We start from the raw sequence: 8,935 nt of genomic DNA, 5'->3' as shown, positions 1-8,935 counted from the left end.
TCTCTTAATATTTATTTTTCAATTCTTGTCTCTTTTTTAAATGGAAGCTACATATTTGTTTCTTTTTTTACATGGATAAACTAAAAACACTCCTCTAAATTCCGATGTAGCGTGTTGACTTGGATTCCTTTTAGTATCGTTTTCTAGAGTAGTTATGAAATGAAGTGATTATATTATTTTATTTGTTGGATGAAAAGTATGTAACTGAAATGTGACCTCCGATTTGGTTAATGAAATAAAATTTCGATATGGACGTCTCAATAACAAAATTCGTTTGAAGTATGATGAGGTACACTCGTTTGAGTTGTGCAGTAATTAATAATTAATGTCCACTACTATAGTTATTTATTGAACTATAGTTACTAATCAAGCTCCAGCACTTAGTTGTTTACTGCACCGCCAATCAATTACACATTTTTTCATATGATATATACAATGTTGCATCATTGTAAATATGATTAAGATTAAATTATTTGAACCTCGACCTATATCACAAAAGACATAAGTTTTCGTGTATAACAGAGTGTTTATTTAGTTTGAATAGAATAATAATCCTTAATCCTACAAAGTGATAAGGCATAGAGTCAAGTAAACGAGAAGACTTGCAATGCAAGCATGCATTGAGAATTTGAGATACATATGTATCCGAATGATGATATCTGGTCATAAACAATGCCTAAATTCAACCAGATGCAGAATATTTTAACCTCTTATTCAACCTCAAGAAGCTATCACTAGACTAAATGTATCTTCTCCGAAGTTGTGTTCCTTTTAAACTATGACCATTATTGAATCAAATAATTAAAATAATAATTTTTTGTTAAAAATATAATTATTTATATTATCTCTTCTTCAATTTAAAATTTTAAGAGAAGTAATTTTATGATATAGTATCAAAGTTCTATATCAAAAAGTCTAGAGTTCGATTTATGGTGAACTCCAAAATAAAAAAAATAGTATAAAATAAATAAAAAAACTACACAAAATTCAAACAAATTCAAACGAAATTTTTTTAGAATGAGTAATTTCATAATATAGTATCAGAATTCTATGTCTGAAAGGTCTAGAATTTAATTATTGATGAATTCTAAAGTAAAAAAATAATATAAGATAAATAAAAAAATTATACAAAAATAAAACAAATTCAAAAAAATCCTTAATTAAAGAAGAATATTAAAAATATAACTATATATTGTCTTTTTTCATCTGCATAAATTTTTGAGACAGAGTGATTTCATTGTATTTGAACAAGAAAAACACTAACCAAACACTACTCAATTAATCCTCTCCTCTCCAGTCTCTGCAACTATCTATCTCCTCAATTTGTGTCCTTCCTTCAATTCAAGTCCTCTGCAATAATGCGTCTCTTTTTTCTCTTCATCATCATCATCACCATCACCAACTTGTCTCTGATAAAGGGACAGCAACCTTACATTGGTTTAGGGACAGTAGCATGTCCTCGAAGGGGTAACGCAAAATCAATCCGAGGCTACACTTGCAACGGTTTAAACCACAGTTGCCAAGCTTACCTCACATTCAGATCCCAACCACTCTACAGTTCTGTCTCTACAATCTCTTCTCTGTTAAACTCTGACCCTTCACAACTCGCTCTCATCAACTCCGTTTCTTTAAACGACACCTTCGAACCAAACACGCTTGTCATTGTTCCCGTTAACTGCTCCTGTGCCTCCGAGTATTACCAATCAAACACATCCTATGTTTACCACAATGCTGAAACCTACTTCTTAATTGCCAACAACACCTTCCAAGGACTCACCACGTGTCAAGCTATGATGCACCAGAATGCTAACCTTTCTAACCTATACCCTGGAAGACAACTTGCTGTTCCTCTTAGATGTGCTTGTCCCACAAAGAATCAAACTCTCAAAGGTGTTAGGTACCTCTTGAGTTACCTTGTTGATTGGGGTGATTCTGTTTCTTTCATTAGTCAAATGTTCAACGTCACTACTCAGATCACTCTTGATGCTAATTCCCTTACTATGAGTTCTGTCATCTATCCCTTTACCACTATGCTAGTCCCTCTTCATGATAAGCCCCTCAAACTTCAAGCTTCTTCGCCATCATCTCAACCACCTTCTTCTTCTGATTCTAGTTCAACAGATAAAAGCTCAAAGAAAACATGGGTTTATGTTGTTGTTGGAGTTGTTGGTGGCTTTGCCTTAATATTTGTTACTTGTGCTGTCATTTTCTTCACACACACTCGCAAAACTAAAAGGAATCAAGAGGTTGTTGCAGTTTCTAAGAGTTTTGAGGCAATTGAGAAACCAGAAGGGAAGATAATGGAGCAAGAATCTGGAAAATTGTCAGAGATCATAGCTAGCATGGCTCAATCTTTCAAAGTGTATGATTTTGAGGAACTGCAGCGTGCAACGGACAACTTTAGCACAAGTTGCTTGATCAAAGGATCGGTTTATCGCGGAGTTATCAATGGTGATCTTGCTGCAATCAAGAAGGTAGAAGGAGATATCTCAAAGGAGATTCAAGTTCTGAATAAAGTCAACCATTCCAATGTTATACGCCTCTCCGGTGTCAGCTTCTACCAAGGCCAATGGTAACTTGTCTCTTAAGTATACTACTTTTTATGGATAAAATTGTTGCAATTATATATCGTATCATAATCTAATGCTCATGCCTGTTCCGGTGCGACAACACAGGTATCTTGTTTATGAGTATGCTGCTAATGGAGCCTTGAGTGATTGGATCTACATGGACAACGTTGATGGCGAGTTTCTAAGTTGGAGGCAGAGGATTCAGATTGCTTTGGATGTGGCTACAGGACTTGACTATCTTCACAGCTTCACTTCTCCTTCATATATTCACAAGGATCTCAAGTGTAGCAACATTCTTTTGGACAGTGAGTTAAGGGCAAAGGTTGCAAACTTTAGCCTTGCAAGGTCTGTGGAAGGAGAAAATGGTCAATTTCCAATGACAAGGCATATTGTAGGGACAAGGGGTTACATGGCTCCTGAGTATTTGGAGAATGGTGTTGTATCCACAAAGATTGATGTGTATGCATTTGGAGTTCTGGTGCTAGAAATCCTCACTGGAAAAGAGGTTGCTGAAATCTTGAATGAAGATGACAATAACAATAAGGGGTTTTCAAATGTTTTGAGTGTTATTCTTAGTGAGGAAAGTGGCAAGGAGAGGGTGAAGGAGTTTATGTATGCTTCTCTTCATGGGAATTATCCATCAGAACTTGCTACGGTTGTGATTGGAATGATTCATAATTGTGTAGAGAAAGAGCCAGAAAATAGACCACAGATGCAGGAGATTGTTGCATCTCTGTCCAGAATATTGAACTCTTCATTGAATTGGGAAACCTCAGTGAGCATCTCAGCATCCCAAAGCTTTTGATGTGTTAATAATGGCCTCTATGTCATTTATCAATGTGCTATATAGACTTTTTAGTTCGTCAGTGCGTGTGTTAAGCAAGGTTTCTTTAGATATAAGCATGTATGTTATATAGATGGATGAAATGCTTGAATAAGAATTTATTTCATATATCTGTCTTCAAGGAAATGTAAGACATGTCTTAAACATGTTCAATGTTGAGCATGTGGCAGTGTATTACCATGACTTGAAATGGATTCTTGAGATTCAGTAACAAATTTACATCGTTGTAACTTTCTAATAGTGTTTAATTATGTGAACCAAACAATGTAATCAAAGCTAAACATTACTAGTTCAAAAAACACAGATAGTTGTTATTAATGTGGCTAGCCGCTAGTTATTGATTACGAGAAAGGAAACTCAAAATATTCTTTTTGTTATATATATCATATATGTCAACTTGAGAGAAATAAGCAGTCATTCCTCGACTACAAACAGATAAAGAATATAAGGGATGAAACAAAGAAACTTTAAAGCGACAATAAACTTGGACACTTATTAACAAAGCTTATAGGCAGTAGTCATGTGAAGAAAACACTCTCTTGAACCTGAGAAACTGAATTACTTTCGTCACCAATTAACGTGCTGCTATGGGAGTAGCCACATGAGTAACCTCTGCTTCCAACGCAGAAGAAGTCAATGATCTCTCTAGTGCAGCTTGAGATGGTTGAGTGAGAAGGGAGAGGCCAAGAACAACTTCTGCCATGGTTGGTCTAGACAATGATACATCGGCCGTGCAATTCGCGGCCAACGTGGCCAAGCTGAGAGCATAATCCACAGGGTAAAGGCACTCTAGCTTAGGATCCATCCATCTTCTCAGACATTCCTCCTTTTCCTTTTCATCTTCCACTTCAAACATCTTCCTAATATCCTTCCACAGCATTACTACCTCACCATCTGCCTTTGTTGTCATGGCTTTCCTGCCTGTAAGCAACTCAATCAGAACAACCCCGAAAGCAAAGACATCGATCTTGGAAATCATGGGATTTGTAGTAGTTCTGACCATGGAGAAGTTCCCTATCTTGGCCTTGAAGTTGGAGTCAAGAAGGATGTTACTTGTTGTGATGTCCCTATGGACTATTCTTGGATAAGTGTGCTCATGCAAGTATTGCAGACCCATGGCAACATCCAATGCTATGTTAATCCTCTGATACCATGTAAGCGAGGCCTTCAAAGACAACTTGGAGAAGAGCCACCCATCAAGGGACCCGTTATCAGCATACTCATAAACCAGGAAATGGTTTCCATCACTGTCTGAAGATACACCCATCAGTTTCACCAGGTTTCCATGATTCACCTTCTGCAGAATATTCAGCTCCTCAGAAACTACTTGATTCACTTTTTTCACTGCCAAGACCTGCCCTTCTATTTTGGCCTTGTAAACTGTGCCCCCAAGCTTGCACTGTTCGCTGAGATTCATGGTGGCTTTGATAACCTCATTGGCTTCATACACGGTTGGCTTACTCACGTAGCCTGAGACTCCAGAGAGTAGCTTATCTGCTGTCCCAGCAGATGAGTCTCTCCTATTCAAAGTCCTCTTTCTCTGATAAAGATAAGCATAAACCATTGATATTACTATAACAGCAACAACAAGGGTGAACCCCAGGCTAATACTGATTATAACAGGGATTTGAATGCTTCTCTTTCTTCCATGTGAAGGCTCGGGTTGAGTAAGAACCGGCAACTTCGTCACAGGAATCAAAACCGGAAGATAGGTTGCAGCTGTGAAGTTTCCACCATAGTTGTTTTCGGACAATATGTCCACTGCCGATGCACCAAACTTGGCTGCTACAGAGGAAACATTGTCATTGTTCTGCCACACATAGGTGATCATATATTCTATCCCTTTTTGTAACTGCTTCTTAGAAGGGCACCTGCAGAATAAAGGGAACAATACTTTCACACCTACTGGCAGCAGAACTGGATTCAAATCTGGGTTTGAATCGTTGACAGCACGCCAATTTGTGAGATTCTCATATGTTGTTTTTGAGACAAAGTCGTACATATCACCCTGCCTTAGCTCATAGGTGATATTGGCGAAAGATTGGTTTTGAGTGCAACCACAAGTGACAGGTATCAGTAAGACTTGGCCTGGAACCAGCTTGTCACCCTCATTCTTTATGTTACTTGCTCTTGCAATGGATAAAGGGCTGGTGTCAAATATGTCAGATATGTTAGAAAGGCTCAAGAAGTTTGGAGATTTAGCGATGTATGTCACATATGTTCCACAGGAAGAAGGTGAATCCACTGGGCATGAAAAGTCTGTTCCATTAACCTGTTGTGATTGAGTTGGGATGCTGGTGATGGAGAACATGAATACAAGAAAAATACTACTTGAGAGAGAGGGTAGAAAGAAAGCCATTTTTCTGAAGTTGAGAAGGAGGGAAAGAACATAAAGGAAACTTTTATTATCAGAAGTCAAAGACACTCAGGATTTTTGGTGATATGGAGGATTCTTTGTCAATAAAATACCCTTTGGTTTAACAGAAGAGTTATTGGTATACTGTTTTACCATATCTATTCCTAATTATTTATGCAGTGATATCAAATTTCCAAGTAAGTCTAAGATTATATGTTAAGGAAAACATTGACTTTACATATATCAATAGTATGCTATTCATGCGCACAGCAGAGTATAATAAAATGCCAATGAAGATTCCAGGATGGTCATTTTTAACTTATATGCAAAGAATCTCCAATTTGAGACATCATAAGAGAAAATTCTGATGCCAATTCCATGTCTATCTATCACTAGACCACGCCTTAAAATGTAGTGTCTCCACAAGATTTATACGTGCTAAAAGTATTCGGGTCTAATGAATTTTATAAGAATTACTACCTACACTGCATACAATTTTTCATAAGCATTATTTTACACTTGCATTTTTTCCCTGGTTTCATATTTTTGAAATAGCCTTCTTGAATATTTGAGTGCGGCTTTCATGCTTCACGGTGTCGGTTCATATACGTGATTCCATCTAATCTAATCGAAAACAATAGAATAAGAGATTCTGTAATCTAGCTACTACTGTTAAGAGAAAGATAAGCAAAAGAAACTTGCAACATGATAATCAACGTCAATAAAAATTGCAACAAATAATGTACTACAAATTTAAAAGTCAGCAACCGTGTTTGAATGTGGTTCTCCACATATCAACTAGTCATTCATTAATTATGATTAAGCAAAGTTAATTTCAGGCACTTGACTAATAAGTAATTACATACAAAGAAACCTACACTAGCCAGTACAACAAGGGCTCACTTTTGAATATTAACTGATGCTCTGGTCAAAACAAGTTTGCAGAACACAAATATTTACTGAAAACTGAAATTTTAAACAATATTTTGCATCCCTTACCACCTCCTCCCTTCAAATCCCAAGTTAAGGGATTCTGTATGTTTCATACCTGTTAGAGTGTGTGCTGAAGTTTGATAAACGAAGAAACCAAAAATCTATCATATCAGACCCCGTCTATAACTCTAGCCACCATTTGAAGCAAAACAATCGGAATAAAGATTATAAACTTTCGAGAGATCAGCAGAGCTGACAGTCCATTCATGACCACGCAATGCATGCGGAAGTACCACATTTACTTCCTCACAACTCTCTTCAATAGCTGCAGCTTCTCTTCGTCTCCCTTCTTTCCAGAGGCTTTTCACTAGCAATTCTTTTGTGGCAGAATCAGGCATCAGACCTGAATTCCTCATATCTTCAAATAGCCTCCATGCTAGTGCAGCTCTTTTTGACTTGCAGTAACCTTGGATAAGCACCTTATAGAGATAAGCATCTGGCTCCACACCACTCTGCCTAACCATTGCAAAGAGTCTCTGCACTGTTTTTATATCCCCAAGGTTCGAAAAATAGTGCATTAGTCCTGAAAAGGTTTGCATATCAGGGCAAATATCATTCAAGATCATCTGATCGAGTATATCCAGGGCATCGGAATTCCTTCCACATTTGGTTAATGTTCTTAAGAGAGAAGAATACAAAAGCATCAGATTAGATTTTGATATGGGCCCACAAAGTATTCGAACATCATTGAAAACCTTTAGAGCAGCATCAGCATTTTTTGAAATCCCATAAAATTCGATGATTAGCCTGATGGTGCTGAATGGCAGTCTCATTTCCTCCATTCTGATTTTGGAGATGAGTCTATCAACCAATTCAGTACGACCATGGCGTGCTAGAAGGGTCATAATTCTTTGTACTGTGTATATATCATGTGTGAAACCCGGTTGACAAGCAACCCAACAGAAGAAATTCCATGCGGTTTCTGGTGACTTGAAACTTCTAAGTATCTTGCAGACCAACCTGGTTGTCCACACAAAGTTTGCACCCTCAAGTGCCGATACCTCATCAGGACTCCAATTCTGTAAGGCACTAGCCAAAGCATGTGGATCCATCCATGGTTTTAACTGAACCTCATCAGTATGATCACATTGACTAGCATGGCTTACATTTTCATCCTCATCCTCTTCCTCATCATCAACACATCTTTCTACAGAATATATCACATTCTTTATTCTTTCATCTTGCAGAGTTTCCCTGAACAATAAGTCACTCTCCTTGAGAAATCCTTCCTCCTGCATCTTCTGAAGTAACAAACACATTGCTCGACTTGGCAGTATTCCATCAATTTGCATTTCATCAAGCAAGGTTTTCACTTCATCAAACCGTTTGCAGGCAATGAAACAGTCAATCAGAACAGTGTACTGTTTCAAAGTGCGTTTGATCCTCATTGAAGGCAGCATTTTAAAAACCTCCAATGCTTCCAATACTTTTCCAGATTTTACAAGGTGCTCAATTACTATACTATAGCTTCTGCAATTAGGAAGCAATCCTTCATCAATCATCCTATAGAATGATCTTACAACTTCATAGTCCTTCCCCATTTGCGCAGAAAGAGCCATGACAATGTTATAAGACTCGGTGCAGACACGGTTGTTGGCAAGCCTATACTCATCCCAAACAGCAAGAACAGAATCAAGGTCCCCAGCAGCAGCATGCCAGTTCATGAGATTCATGAAGCTGATCTTAACATTGCCGAACTGTTTGGCACGAATAGCATCAATGAGGGAGTTGAGCTCAGAGGTTCGACCAGACCTGGCAAGAACAGTAGCAAGAGCATGAAGGGTGTGTTGGGTATGCGAAAAACGGGGACTTTCCTGAAGGGCATTGAGAAAAGAGATAGCAGAGTCGGCGGAAGGAGCAGAACGCAGGGCCTGAGTGATAACGAAGGAATCAAGAAGACGATCGTTCAGGAGAGTGGAGAGTGAGTTGGGGTTGCTCGAGCGCAGAGAGAGTCGAATGGAGTCAATGAGCTTGGCACGGTAGAGGTAGTGAGAGACTCTGTTGGGAAAGGGATTGCGGGCATAGGAACGAACTTGTTGCAATTGCAGGGTTAACCTGTTGGCGAGGTTAACCTTGCAGAAGAACAAGATCCTGAACCGCATGGTCATTAACTGGGTGAGGCAAAGAATCAAACACCTGGTGTGCGCGCATCTGGAACAAGACACTGGGTGT

At 38.3% G+C, this 8,935-nt stretch overlaps 3 protein-coding genes across 3 annotated transcripts; 1 reads left to right on the top strand and 2 right to left on the bottom strand.

Moving 5' to 3' along the window:
* On the top strand, positions 1,219-3,520 carry LOC107642839 (lysM domain receptor-like kinase 4). The gene is made up of 2 exons (XM_016346327.2): positions 1,219-2,572; positions 2,676-3,520. Exons 1-2 carry the CDS (start codon positions 1,359-1,361, stop codon positions 3,373-3,375), a joined length of 1,914 nt encoding a protein of 637 aa, XP_016201813.1. The 5' UTR covers positions 1,219-1,358; the 3' UTR covers positions 3,376-3,520.
* On the bottom strand, positions 3,771-6,348 carry LOC107641681 (serine/threonine receptor-like kinase NFP). The gene has a single exon (XM_016345154.2). It carries the CDS (start codon positions 5,771-5,773, stop codon positions 3,989-3,991), a length of 1,785 nt encoding a protein of 594 aa, XP_016200640.1. The 5' UTR covers positions 5,774-6,348; the 3' UTR covers positions 3,771-3,988.
* LOC107642838 (pentatricopeptide repeat-containing protein At5g66631) lies at positions 6,541-8,929 on the bottom strand. The gene has a single exon (XM_016346326.2). The coding sequence runs from the start codon at positions 8,869-8,871 to the stop codon at positions 6,892-6,894; it is 1,980 nt and encodes a 659-aa protein (XP_016201812.1). The 5' UTR covers positions 8,872-8,929; the 3' UTR covers positions 6,541-6,891.

The sequence above is a fragment of the Arachis ipaensis genome, chromosome B05 (assembly GCF_000816755.2).
Source record: "Arachis ipaensis cultivar K30076 chromosome B05, Araip1.1, whole genome shotgun sequence".
Classification (NCBI taxonomy): domain Eukaryota; kingdom Viridiplantae; phylum Streptophyta; class Magnoliopsida; order Fabales; family Fabaceae; genus Arachis; species Arachis ipaensis.
Note: the sequence above shows the minus strand (reverse complement) of the source record. Positions and strands in the feature narration are given on the sequence as shown.